General features: G+C 46.1%; 1 protein-coding gene across 4 annotated transcripts in view; it reads right to left on the bottom strand.

The window, feature by feature from the left end:
• LOC140190130 (myotubularin-related protein 9-like) overlaps positions 1-13,267 on the bottom strand; it is a 49,807-nt gene extending 36,540 nt beyond the window's left edge. Inside the window, exon 1 of one of the 4 annotated variants that reach the window (XM_072246635.1) lies at positions 12,765-13,267. In XM_072246635.1, the coding sequence (XP_072102736.1) occupies positions 12,765-12,946 (182 nt within the window). In that variant the 5' untranslated portion in view covers positions 12,947-13,267. The remainder of the gene's footprint in view (positions 1-12,764) is intronic. The other 3 variants (XM_072246634.1, XM_072246631.1, XM_072246632.1) reach the window with 3 other exon arrangements.
• Between the last annotated feature and the right edge of the window lie 1,652 nt (positions 13,268-14,919).

The raw sequence follows: 14,919 nt of genomic DNA, 5'->3' as shown, positions 1-14,919 counted from the left end.
TGCACGTTCCATGTACCTATCACTCTCTGTGTGATCTGAAGTGTTAAGTTTCCCTCTCCACAGAAGCTCCCTGACCTGCTGAGTGTTTCCAGCATGTCCTGTTTTCATTTTCAGATCATCATCCCTTTACCGTTTGTGAGAGCTTACTACACGGAAGCTGCCCGCCAAGTTTTCTACACTTGCCCTGTTGGCTGTCGGACATTTTGAATACAGCGGTGGGTGCTTTGGAAATGCAGGTCACCAGATTGTTTAAACATGACGCTCACACAGCCTGTTGTGGGTTTGACTTTAACAGGAAGTGGTCACTGCCCCCGAGCAAGCGGCCCACAGATCTCCTCGGTCTCACAGATACTTCGCCCTTCGATTTTATTCATCAGTTTGCAAGGGCTTTGCATGTGATTTGGAACAGATGAAAGACAAGCTGTTCTACTTTTGAAAGTAAACGGTTATTAAGAACCCCGCTCCCCTTTTGGCACCCTTCCGCTTGTTCCGTGTTTCTGTGGAGTCTCAGTTTGGACATTGTTAACATTGTCATAAAGCCGTTAGCTCGATGGACATACTCAATCTACCAGTGAAAAAAATGGAGTGGTTGACTGGGTAGATCTACAAACTTACCGATTTATTTAGTGACAGCCTCAAAGCCCAGAAGTGAGTAACCATTCTCCCGTGATCCACTCTCATCTCCTATCAGATTCCTTCCCCACCTCTCACCTCCCAGTTTCTTTCTTCAGCCCCATCCCCCTGCCATGTGGTCTCATCTAGAATCATAGAAAAATACATCACAAAAACCATGCCCTTCGGCCCATCTAGTCTGTGCTGGAACCATTTGAACTGGCAACTCCCATTGACCTACATTGGGACCATAGCCCTCCATCCCCCTACCATCCATCGACTTAGTTAACATTCTCTTAAACGTTGAAATCAAGCTCACATCCACCACTTACGCTGGCAGCTCATTCCACACACTCGTCACCCTCTGAGCGAAGAAGCTTCCCCTCATGTTCCCCTTAAACTTTTCACCTTTCACCCTTAACCCATGACCTCTGGTTGTAGTCCCACCCAACCTCAGTGGAAAAAGCCTACATGCATTTACTCTATCTATAACCCTCACAATTTTGTATACCTCTATCAAGTCTTCTTCAGTCTTCTACGATTCTAAGGAATAAAGTCCTAACCTATTCAATCTTTCCTTATAACTCAGCTCCTCCAGAGATTTACATGTATATCCTTATAAGTTTTCTCTGTACTCTTTCAACCTTATCTACATATCTCCTGTAGGCAGGTAATCAAAACTGCACACAATACAACAAATTAGGCCTCACCAATATCTTATACAACTTCAACATAACATCTCCTCTACTCAATACGTAGATTTATGAAGGCCAATGTACCAAAAGCTTTCCTTACAACCTTATCTACCTATGAGGCCACTTTCAATGAATTATGGGCCTGTATTCCCAGATCCCTTCGTTCTACCACACTCCTCAGTGCCCCACCGTTCACTGTGTAAGACCTACCCTGGTAGGTCCTACCGAAGTGCAAAACCTCACGCTTATCTGCATTAAATTCCATCTGCCATTTTTTAGCGTATTTTTCCAGCTGATCCATATCCCTCTGCAAGCCAGGATACATCCAGATCGTTGAAATCGATGACAGATGACAATAGAGCCGGCACCAGTCCCTGAGGGGCACCACTGGACACTGGGGTCCCGTCGGAGGCAACCCTCTAATATCGCTCTCCAGCTTCTTCCACAAAGCCAATGTCTAATCCAATTTACTACCTCATCCTGAATGCCGAGCGATTGATCCTTTTTCACCAACCTCCCATGTAGGACCTAGTCATCCACTGCCTTGCCTTCATCCATTTTCCTGGTAACTTCCTCGAAAACCTCTATAGGATTGGCCAGACATGACCCACCATGCACAAAGCCACGTTGACGATCCTGAACCAGTCCAAGTCTATCCAAATACTTACGTATCCAGTCCTTTAGAATACCTTCCAATGATGTCAAATCCACTGGCCTATAATTTCCTGGTTTATGTTTAGAGCCGTTCTTAAACAGTGGAACAACACTGGCTATGCTCTAATCCTCTGGTACCTCTCTTGTCACTAAGGACGATTTAAGGATGACCTATCACCTTCTAGCTTGTCCGCCTTCCAGTCTCCCCACCTTCTTCCCTGCCCTGAAGAAGGGTCTTCGCTTGAAATGTTATCTGTTTCTTCCCTCCATAGATGCTGCCTGACCTGCTGAGTTCCTCCAGCATTTTGTGTGTGTTACTCTGGATTTCCAGTTTCTGTGGAATCTCTTGAGTTTAACCTTTTAACAATTTTTGTCCCCATTTCACGGAGAGGGGTCTCTGGTAAAATGTTACTCATCAATGTTGGCTCAGTTTATCTCTGGTGCTTTCCATTCCCTGGCTCTTTTCACACACTCAGTCAAGGCAAGTGTGCCTTCATCTGTTGTGGGGGTGGGGGGGGAAGGTTGGGTCTTGGGACCTCCCTCTTTAAACCTGTCCATCAGCTAGTCCGGGGCTCGACACCGAAGACTGAATCCCAAAGGTTGTTCAGAAGCCTGGAAGTCGAAGTTGATGGCCAAAGCCTGGAAGCTGGAAGCTGGAGGATGCAGGCCCGTCCAGGAGACTGGAGGCTTGAGGCCCATCCTGGGGTTGGAGAACTGTCTGTGTCTTTGGGTGAGTGGGTAGGAGGGAGGAAAGGGCTATTTACTGTTATTATTTTAAAGCTTATTGTGTTCCTTGTTGTTCTGCCCAGCATTGTGGGTATGCTATGTTGGTGCTGGAATGTGTGGTGAGAGTTACGGCCTGCCACCAGCACACCCTTAGGTGTTGTGGTAACACAAACAACACATTTTGCTGTATGGTTCAATGTAAATAAATCCAAATATTTGTATGAATCCAACTCTCCACCACCCCGCAGTTGCTCTTTGACACCTGCCCTTTGACCAGGCTGCTGACCCCTGACCCTGTTAACTCCTGATACTGCCCAGCCTTGGCGCTTTGCCCGGTTCTCCTGTTGTGAAGCAGCCTGAGGTGTTTTGGCACATTACAGACCCTTTGTTGCATTTGAAACTGACTGCTGTAGAGATGAAAGAGCACCAATGTACCATGAGATTCCCTCGGCGATTCGTTACACAAAGGTTCCAAGTGTTATTTTCCCTGTTTTTATGATCACAGTTTGAGATGATTGGCAAGCCTGTTCCTCTTACTGGGCCAATATACTATAAAACCATTCCCCTTCAGGCAAACTCTGCAAATGAATACCTTGGGGGAAATTGCATGATGTTTGTGGGTAGAACACTGAAAGGGAGACGTTGCATCACGCTCGCTCTCTATTTTAACTGTACGTCCGATAGCATGTGAGCAGATTTCTCCATTCCCTAAAGGACATCTCGTGGTCTTCTCAAATAGGAAACGCCAAGTTCGCTGCACAGTACAGGCACAGTCAATATAAGAAGCTGCAGAGGGTTGTAAATCTAGTCATACAATGTACCCAGGATATCTTCAGGGAGCGGTGTCTCAGAAAGGCAGTGTCCATTATTAAGGACCTTCAGCACCCAGGGCATGCCCTTTTCTCAATGTTACCATCAGGTAGGAGATACAGAAACCTGAAGGCACACACTCAGCGACTCATAGAAACATAGAAAATAGGTGCAGGAGTAGGCCATTCGGCCCTTCGAGCCTGCACCGCCATTTATTATGATCATGGCTGATCATCCAACTCAGAACACCGCCCCAGCCTTCCCTCCATACCCCCTGACCCCCGTAGCCACAAGGGCCATATCTAACTCCCTCTTAAATATAGCCAATGAACTGGCCTCAACTGTTTCCTGTGGCAGAGAATTCCACAGATTCACCACTCTCTGTGTGAAGAAGTTTTTCCTAATCTCAGTCCTAAAAGGCTTCCCCTCTATCCTCAAACTGTGACCCTTCGTTCTGGACTTCCCCAACATCGGGAACAATCTTCCTGCATCTAGCCTGTCCAATCCCTTTAGGATCTTATACGTTTCAATCAGATCCCCCCTCAATCTTCTAAATTCCAACGAGTACAAGCCCAGTTCATCCAGTCTTTCTTCATATGAAAGTCCTGCCATCCCAGGAATCAATATGGTGGACCTTCTTTGTACTCCCTCTATGGCAAGGATGTCTTTCCTCAGATTAGGGGACGAAAACTGCACACAATACTCCAGGTGTGGTCTCACCAAGGCCTTGTACAACTGCAGTAGTACCTCCCTGCTCCTGTACTCGAATCCTCTCGCTATAAATGCCAGCATACCATTCGCCTTTTTCACTGCCTGCTGTACCTGCATGCCCACCTTCAATGACTGGTGTATAATGACACCCAGGTCTCGTTGCACTTCCCCTTTTCCTAATCGGCCACCATTCAGGTAATAATCTGTTTTCCTATTTTTGCCACCAAGGTGGATAACTTCACATTTATCCACATTAAATTGCATCTGCCATGAATTTGCCCACTCACCCAACCTATCCAAGTCACCCTGCATCCTCTTAGCATCCTCCTCACAGCTAACACTGCCACCCAGCTTCGTGTCATCCGCAAACTTGGAGATGCTGCATTTAATTCCCTCATCCAAGTCATTAATATATATTGTAAACAACTGGGGTCCCAGCACTGAGCCTTGCGGTACCCCACTAGTCACCGCCTGCCATTCTGAAAAGGTCCCGTTTATTCCCACTCTTTGCTTCCTGTCTGCTAACCAACTCTCCACCCACACCAATACCTTACCCCCAATACCGTGTGCTTTAAGTTTGCACACTAATCTCCTGTGTGGGACCTTGTCAAAAGCCTTCTGAAAATCCAAATATACCACATCCACTGGTTCTCCCCTATCCACTCTACTAGTTACATCCTCAAAAAATTCTATGAGATTCGTCAGACAAGATTTTCCTTTCACAAATCCATGCTGACTTTGTCCGATCATTTCACCGCTTTCCAAATGTGCTGTTATCACATCCTTGATAACTGACTCCAGCAGTTTCCCCACCACTGACGTTAGGCTAACCGGTCTATAATTCCCCGGTTTCTCTCTCCCTCCTTCTTTAAAAAGTGGAGTTACATTAGCCACCCTCCAATCCTCAGGAACTAGTCCAGAATCTAACGAGTTTTGAAAAATTATCACTAGTGCATCCACTATTTCTTGGGCTACTTCCTTAAGCACCCTGGGATGCAGACCATCTGGCCCTGGGGATTTATCTGCCTTCAATCCCTTCAATTTACCTAACACCACTTCCCTACTAACATGTATTTCGCTCAGTTCCTCCATCTCACTGGACCCTCTGTCCCCTACTATTTCTGGAAGATTATTTATGTCCTCCTTAGTGAAGACAGAACTAAAGTAATTATTCAATTGGTCTGCCATGTCCTTGCTCCCCATAATCAATTCACCTGTTTCTGTCTGCAGGGGACCTACATTTGTCTTTACCAGTCTTTTCCTTTTTACATATCTATAAAAGCTTTTACAGTCCGTTTTTATGTTTCCTGCCAGTTTTCTCTCATAATCTTTTTTCCCCTTCCTAATTAAGCCCTTTGTCCTCCTCTGCTGAACTCTGAATTTCTCCCAGTCCTCAGGTGAGCCACTTTCTCTGGCTAATTTGTATGCTTCTTCTTTGGAATTGATACTATCCCTAATTTCTCTTGTCAGCCACGGGTGCACTGCCTTCCTTGATTTATTCTTTTGCCAAACTGGGATGAACATTTGTTGCAGTTCATCCATGCAACCTTTAAATGCTTGCCATTGCATATCCACCGTCAATCCTTTAAGTGTCATTTGCCAGTCTATCTTAGCTAATTCACGTCTCATACCTTCAAAGTTACCCCTCTTTAAGTTCAGAACCTTTGTTTCTGAATTAACTATGTCATTCTCCATCTTAATGAAGAATTCCACCATATTATGGTCACTCTTACCCAAGGGGCCTCTCACGACAAGATTGCTAATTAACCCTTCCTCATTGCTCAAAACCCAGTCCAGAATAGCCTGCTCTCTAGTCGGTTCCTCGACATGTTGGTTCAAAAAACCATCCCGCATACATTCCAAGAAATCCTCTTCCTCAGCGCCTTTACCAATTTGGTTCACCCAATCTACATGTAGATTGAAGTCACCCATTATAACTGCTGTTCCTTTATTGCACACATTTCTAATTTTCTGTTTAATACCATCTCCGACCTCACTACTACTGTTAGGTGGCCTGTACACAACTCCCACCAGCGTCTTCTGCCCCTTAGTGTTACGCAGCTCTACCCATATCGACTCCACATCTTCCCGGTTTATGTCCTTCCTTTCTATTGCGTTAATCTCTTCTTTAACCAGCAACGCCACCCCACCTCCCCTTCCTTCATGTCTATCCTTCCTGAATATTGAATATCCCTGAACGTTGAGCTCCCATCCCTGGTCACCCTGGAGCCATGTCTCTGTGATCCCAACTATATCATAATCATTAATAACAATCTGCACTTTCAATTCATCCACCTTATTACGAATGCTCCTTGCATTGACACACAAAGCCTTCAGGCGCTCTTTTACAACCCTCTTAGCCCTTATACAATTATGCTGAAAAGTGGCCCTTTTTAATGCTTGCCCTGGATTTGTCGGCCTGCCACTTTTACTTTTCTCCGTAGTACTTTTTGTTTCTACCCTCACTTTACACCCCTCTGCCTCTCTGCACTGGTTCCCATCCCCCTGTAGTGAACTAACCTCCTCACACCTAGCCTCTTTAATTTGATTCCCACCCCCCAACCATTCTAGTTTAAAGTCACCTCAGTAGCCCCCGCTAATCTCCCTGCCAGGATATTGGTCCCCCTAGGATTCAAGTGTAACCCGTCCTTTTTGTACAGGTCACACCTGCGCCAAAAGAGGTCCCAATGATCCAAAAACTTGAATCCCTGCCCCCTGCTCCAATCCCTCAGCCACGCATTCATCCTCCACCTCATCGCATTCCTACTCTCACTGTCGCGTGGCACAGGCAGTTATCCCGAGATTACTACCTTTGCGGTCCTTTTTCTCAACTCCCTTCCTAGCTCCCTATATTCTCCTTTCAGGACCTCATCCCTTTTCCTACCTATGTCAGGAACAGCTTCTTCCTTTCTGCCATCTGATTCCTAAATGGACATTGAAGCTTTGGACACTGCCTCACTTTTTTAAATTTACAGTTTTTCTGTTTTTTGCATGTTTTTAAAAATCTATTCAATATACGTATACTGTAATTGATTTACTTATTTATTTACTATTTTTTTTATTTTTTTCTCTCTTCCATATTGTGTATTGGATTGAACTGCTGCTGCTGTTAACAAATTTCACGTCACATGCAGTTGATAATAAACCTGATTCTGATTCTGGCCTGGGCTCTTTCTCTTGTGGTTCCTCTACTTTATTAACAGAATCTCTACAGAGAGAGATAGACCCCTGGCCACTCTGACCCCTGGCCGCACTGACCCCTGCTCTGACCCTTGGCCACACTGACCCCTGGCTGCACTGACCCCTGGCCACTCTGAACCTTGGCCACTCTGACCCCTGGCCACTCTGAACCATGGCTGTACTGACCCCTGGGCACTCTGACCCCTGGCCGCTCTGACCCCCTGGCCGCACTGACCCCTAGCCACTCTGAACCATGGCTCTCTGGACCCTGGCCACTCTGAACCCTGGCCACTCTGACCCCTGGCCGCACTGACCCCTGGCCGCACTGACCCCTGGCCACTCTGAACCTTGTCCACTCTGACCCCTGGCCACTCTGAACCATGGCTGCACTGACCCCTGGGCACTCTGACCCCTGGCCACACTGACCCCTGGCCACTCTGACCCCCTGGCCGCACTGACCCTTAGCCACTCTGAACCATGGCTGTACTGACCCCTGGCCACTCTGACCCCTGGCCACACTGACCCCTGGCCACTCTGACTCCTGGCCACACTGACCCCTGGCCACTCTGACCCCCTGGCCGCACTGACCCCTAGCCACTCTGAACCATGGCTGCACTGACCCCTGGCCACTCTGAACCATGGCTCTCTGGACCCTGGCCACTCTGAACCGTGGCCACTCTGACCCCTGGCCGCTCTGACCTCCCCCAGTCTGGTTTTATATAGTCACACCTGCCACCATTGGAAGAAAGCAGCTTTCTCCGTCACAAACCCCCACACATATTCGGCTCAGCTTTGTGGGCCGAAGGCCTGTATTGTGCTGTAGGTTTTCTATGTTTCTATGTTCCTTAAAGTTTGCTCTTGGACACATACCGCTTGACCAGGCTGTCGGTCCCATCTAAAACATATTGTATCTCTCATTTTTTTCTAGTTCTCTGACAGTTCCAACTGAAATTCCAACTCTGTTTTCCTCCTCCCCAGATGCTCCCTGTTTAAACACTTTAAACACTTTATCATTATTTTAAACACTTCCTGTTTCATTCTGCCGTTATCAAACTGTTTACCTGATTCAGAATCAGAATCAGGTTTAATATAACCATATAACAATTACAGCATGGAAACAGGCCATCTCGGCCCTTCCAGTCCATGCTGAACATAATGTTACCAGCATAATATCACTGGCATAATGTTGCGAAATTTTTGTCTTTGTGGCAGTGGTATTTGCAATACATGATAATAAAGAAAAATGTGAATTACAGTAAGTTTATAAATTCAATAGTTAAATTAAAATGAATAAAAATAAAAAAGTAGGAGGTAGTGTTCATGGGCTCAATGTCCATTCAGAAATCGGATGGCAGAGGGGAAGAAGCTGTTTCTGAATCATTGAGTGTGTGTCTTCAGGCTCCTGTACCTCCTCCCTGATGGTAGCAATGAGAAGAGGGCATGTCCTGGGTGATGGATGCCGCCTTTTTGAGGGATCGCTCCTCGAAGATGTGGTGAGAGCTCTCCCTGTGTATTGATACACAGCTCTCTGGAATTAATTTGATCACTGTTGACGGCTTTACTAACCAAATAGCTTTGAAATTCATTTACTGAACTTTGAGCTACAACAAGATGCTGAGTTAATTCACTCTTTTAGCAATATTAATTAATGCAACTTAAATAATGCAAGAGTATTTCTGTTTAGTTACAGGGTGCACTCTCCTGCATGTTAACTATTCCTGAACTTCCCTCACAAACTCCAAACACAATCCCTTCTTCCTTCTTGTATCCTGTCTTACACCTGCCAACCATCTTATCCCCAAAATTCCAAGCCCAAGTTCTCTACCACCTCAATTGTTCCAACTTCCGTACTTTATATCAAGGCTTACCATACATCAGTATAAAATGCTAAACACAAGAGATTCTGCCGATGCTAGAAATCCAGAGCAACACCCACACAAAATGCTGGAGGAGCTCAGCAGGTCAGGCGGAGGGGAATAAACAACTGATACCTCAAGCCAAGTCTCTTCATCAGGACTCATTCCACATTAAGTGCAACCGGCCAGTGAGTATTATGTGTCAAACTCAGAAGCATGAGCAAGTTTGGATTTCTGGCAAAGGAAATCTTATTAAATCCAACTCATCATTCTGATGAGTATATGAGCCTCAAGACTCATATGGCCAGGTTCAGGAACAGTTATTACCCCTCAACCATCAGGCTCCTGAACCAAAAGGGAGAACTTCACTCAACTTCACTTGCCCCGTCATTGAAAGGTTCCCACAACCAATGAACTCACTTTCAAGGTCTCTTCATCTCATGTTCTTGATATTTATTGATTATATATTTATTATTATTATTATTTCTTTCTTTTCGTAGTTGCACAGTCTGTTGCCTTTTGCACGCTGGTTGAATGCTCAAGGTGGTGCAATTTTTCATCGATTAGACCATAAGACCATAAGATATAGGAGAAGATTTAGGCCATTTGGCCCATCGAGTCTGCTCTGCCATTACTCATGTCTGATCCATTCCCCTCTCAGCCCAATCTCCTGCCTTCACTCCGTAACCTTCATACCCTGACTAATCAAGAACCTATCAACCTCTTTCTTAAATGCACCCAATGACTTGGCCTCCACAGCCAACTATGGCAACAAATTCCACAGATTCACCACTCTCTGGCTAAAGAAAGTCCTCCTCATCTCCATTCTAAAAGGACATTCCTCTACTCTGAGGCTGTATCATCTATCCTATTAAGGTTATTATTCTACTCTAGATGTATTGAGTATGCCTGCAAGAAAATGACCCTCAGACCTGTGTATGGTAACCTACACGTACTTTGATAGTAACTTCATTTTGAACTTGGATTGCAGAAACACATTTGTTTCACATTGGGGTTGTCTTTAATCAGTTTCTTGGAATGTGTAATCAACTTGTTGGGATTTTCCCAAGACATTTGGCAAAACTCCACTGGACCAAGTTATGAAAAATATGTAATCTGAGGAAATATTGTCAGCTGAGTGGAGAGTAAATTGTGGGGTATAAGATTATGAAAGGTGGGGAATATCTGTGTTCCTTGGCAAAGAGTCACTAAGCAGAGCCAGCGGGGTTCTAGTTAGTGGATGAACAGTGGATTGTCATAGTGTGTGGGGGGGGAAGGGGGGACTCACCCACTGAAAAGGTGGGAGAGGCAGCGACCCCCATCACATTAAGTTTTACTCAAACGTGTACCCGAAGGTTGTGAACCAAAAGCTCGGAAATAGGATTTGCCTCAACAGATCTCCCTCAGCCAGCATGGAAGTGATGGATCGAGTGGCCTACTTCAGTTCCATAAGGTTCTGTCATTCATCAATCACAGGCACAAGCCCCACACTAGACCACGCCAACCATAAAACACAGAACATAGACCAGTACAGTACAGGAACAGGCCCTTCGGCCCACAGTGTTGTGCTGACATAGTCATAGTCATAGTCATACTTTATTGATCCCAGGGGAAATTGGTTTTCGTTACAGTTGCACCATAAATAATAAATAGTAATAAAACCATAAACAGTTAAATAGTAATATGTAAATTATGCCAGTAAATTATGAAATAAGTCCAGGACCAGCCTATTGGCTCAGGGTGTCTGACCCTCCAAGGGAGGAGTTATAAAGTTTGATGGCCACAGGCAGGAATGACTTCCTATGACGCTCTGTGCTGCATCTGGGTGGAATGAGTCTCTGGCTGAATGTACTCCTGTGCCCACCCAGTACATTATGTAGTGGATGAGAGACATTGACCAAGATGGCATGCAACTTGGACAGCATCCTCTTTTCAGACACCACCGTCAGAGAGTCCAGTTCCATCCCCACAACATCACTGGCCTTACGAATGAGTTTATTGATTTTGTTAGTGTCTAAATTAAATTAGTAATCTAATGGCCAACTAAACTAATCCCCTCTGCCTACACAACATCCATATCGGTCCATTTTCCTCACATTAACGTGCCTATCCAAACATCTCTCAGAAGTCCCTAATCTAACTGCCTCTACCACAGCCCCAGGCAGCGTAGTGCAGGCACCCACCTCTCTGTGTAAAACAACTTGTGCCTCGGATCTCCTTTGAAATTACCCTCTCTCACCTTAATTGCATGCGCTTTGATATGAGACATTTCAGCCCTGGGTAACAGATACTCCTCGTCTACTCTATCTGTGCCTCTCATAATCTTGTAAACCTCTATCAGATCGCCCCTCAGCCTCCAGCACTCCAGAGAAAACAACCCAAGTTTATCCAGCCTCTCGTGATAGCACATGCCCTCTAAACCAGGCAACATCCTGGATTAAATCCCATTTTATTCTTGCCATTTTTATTCTCGATGGGCTGAATGGCCTGATATGTCATATCGTCTTATGTTCCCATCAATGCCCATCCAGAATCTACCCCTCACTTACCTCTATGGTGCACATACAGTGGCAATTAACCAACCAAGTTAGGATATTTGGTTAGGATACGGGAGGACTGTGGAGAACACGTGGGGAGCTGGCATGGATATGGGAGGAACCTGAAAACTCGGCATGAACAGCACCAGAGGTCAGGATCAATTCAGGTGGCTGGAGTAGCGAGACTAGTCACTGCACCGCCCTCCTCCGAGGTGTTGGACCCTCAGTGGTGTTGAGAAAAGAGATGGAGAAACCCCTGGAACGGGTGGGGACAACTTCACTCACCCTAACACTGAACTGGTCCCTCAATCTACAAACTCACTTCCATGGACTTTTCATTTCACGTTCCAGATATTTATTTATTATCTATCTTTTTGTATTTGCACAGTTGATTGTACTTTGCATACTCTTGAATGCTGAAGTTGGTGCTGTCGTACGTTGATTCTGTTATGGTTATTATATTGATTTGTTCAGCACGCTGACAAAAATGAATCTCAGGGTTGTATATGGTGAGGTACGTGTACTTTGATAATAAATTTGATTTGAGCTTTGAACTCTGATTCGTGCAGTGGTTCCGATTCACAAGCATAAACTTTTCCTGTGATTAGTGTCAACTTCCGGATCCCAGGGAAAATTTCGGACTCGCTTCCAACTCTGGACATCTCTACAGGCGACATTTCTATTATATTAATTCCCCGAGATATTTGCAAATACCATATGCGTATCTTTGGGGGGGGGGACCCAATATTTGAAGCAACCAGGAAGACAGTAATGATGCATTTCCTCCCGGAGAAAATGTCAGATAACACCAGCGATGTTTCCTGGTCTGGTTTAAACTTGCCGCTGCCATTCCTACAATTTCACTTTGAAATTAGATTTTATTTTCTGCGTGGGTGTCCTGTTTAGCCCGAAAACCCTCTGAAATAACAGCATGCCAGCTATTTCCTAACATTACCGTCACTTGTAATCAGTGGTGAACTGACCTCTTTTCGATCGCATCGATGTTCCTGATGAGAAGCCAAAGCTCAGCGGTGTCGCCAGTCCGGGACGAGAGCAGCAGGTGGTAGCTGCTAACGCACAGGGTGCCCTTCACCGGCTGCAGGAAGGGCCGGGACAGGACCACATCGTCCACCTGCGAGGTCCTGATCCGCTCGGCGAGCTCCATTCGCGACCCCGCGCAGCCACGCCGGCCGCCGGACAAACGCAAGGCTTCTTCTGCAAACGCAACGTAATAATGAGCGGCGGGGAGGGACCTAACTTGGCTCCGAGACTGAGGTGCAGTGGCCTGGAAGCGGGTGGACCTCGGACCTCGCCGCCGCTGCTGGGATATCAGTGGTGAAAGAGGACGCGGCCACGCCGGGCGAGAGTTCACACTACCGCCTCAAAGTTTATTCAAGAGAGAGAGAGAGAGAGAGAGAGAGAGAGAGAGAGAGAGAGAGATCACACTACCGCCTCAAAGTTTATTCAAGAGAGAGAGAGAGAGAGAGGGAGAGGGAGCGAGAGCGCTGGAGGAACTCGGCGAGCTGGGCAGCATCTGCGAACAGAGATGGATGGGCGACGGTTCGGGCTAAAAACTCGAATGCTCTGTCCTCTTCCTTTCTAGTCCCGACCAGGGGTCTCAGTTCGCAACGTCGACTCTTTATTCTCCTCCACAGATGCTGCCTGGCCCATGAGATCATAAAATATAGAATATTACAACGCGGTACGGATCCTTCGGCCCAAAATATTGTGCTAACCCTTTAACCTACTCGAAGATCAATCTAACCCTTCCCTCCTAGTAACCCACCGTTTTTCTATCATTCACATGCATAACTAAGAGTTTGTTAAATGTCCCTAATATATCTGCCTTTATTACCACCCCTGCAATGCATTCCATTCCACGCACACACCACTTTCTGTAAAAGGCTTACCTCTATACTTTCCTCCAATCACCTCAAAATTATGTCCCCCCCCCATTAAATATTTCTGCCCTGGGAAAAAGTCTCCAGTTATCCATTTGATCTACACCTCTATCAAGTCACCTCTCATCCTCCTTCCTCCAAAGAGAAAAGCCCTAACTCACTCAACCTTTCCTCATAAAGACACGCTCTCTAATCCAGGCAGCACCCTGGTAAATCTCCTCTGTACCCTCTCCAAAGCTGCCATATCCTTCCTATAATGAAGCGACCAGATCCGAACATGATATTCCAAGTGTGGTCTGACTTGTCCTGTTGGCTGAATCTCCAGTGCCTTCTGTGTGTTGCTCTAGATTTCCAACATCTGCAGAATCTCTTGTGTCTGCTCAAAGTTCATTAACTGGAGACACAGGATTCAAAAACTGGAACCTGGAGCAACAGTCACTCTGCTGGAGAAACTCAGTAAGTCGAGGGGGTGAAGGGATGGTGGAGGAACTGTCGACATATCGGGCCGTGACACTGTGTCGGGACTGAGAAGGGAGAAAGTCTATTCTCTGGAGATGCGATTTGAAAACGGAGCATGAACATCGATTTCACTAACTCAGTAATTTCCCCCACTTTGCTTTCTCTCTTGTTACATTCCCCATTGTAGCTCCTTCTTAACCATCTCCTCACCAGCCCATCACCTCCCTCCGGTGTCCCTTCTCCTTCCTTTTCTCCCATGGTCCACTCTACTTCTTCTTCAGCCCTTTATTTTTCCACCTGTCACCTCCCAGCTTCATACTTCATCTTCCCTTCCCTGCCCCACCCATCTTCCCCTTCACCTGGTCTCACCCATCACCTGCCAGATTGTCCTCCTCCCCCTCCCCCACCTTATTCTGGCATCTTCCCTCTTCCTTTCCTGTCCTGAAGAAGGGTCTCTTGGCCCGAAACATCAACTGCTTATTCCTGTCCAGAGGTGCTGCCTGACCTGTTGAGCTCCACCAGCATTTTGTGTGCGTTACTCAGGGACTAAACACCTCTTTGTTGTGGGCGTGGAGAGAAACCAAACTGACTTTGCAATACTTTGGAGTAAATCGAGGTTGTAGAGCTGGCTGGAAACAGCACGAGCACCTAGAACTGAGCTCTCAGTCCGGGGAAGGTCTATCTTGAAGTTGTTATATAGAGTCATAGCATACTGCAGCACATAAACAGGCCATTCAGCCCATCTAGTCTGTGCATTAGATTAGATTATGAGACCACT

Source organism: Mobula birostris, chromosome 29 (genome assembly GCF_030028105.1).
Source record: "Mobula birostris isolate sMobBir1 chromosome 29, sMobBir1.hap1, whole genome shotgun sequence".
Lineage (NCBI taxonomy): Eukaryota > Metazoa > Chordata > Chondrichthyes > Myliobatiformes > Myliobatidae > Mobula > Mobula birostris.
This window is presented reverse-complemented; position numbering and strand designations above follow the sequence as displayed.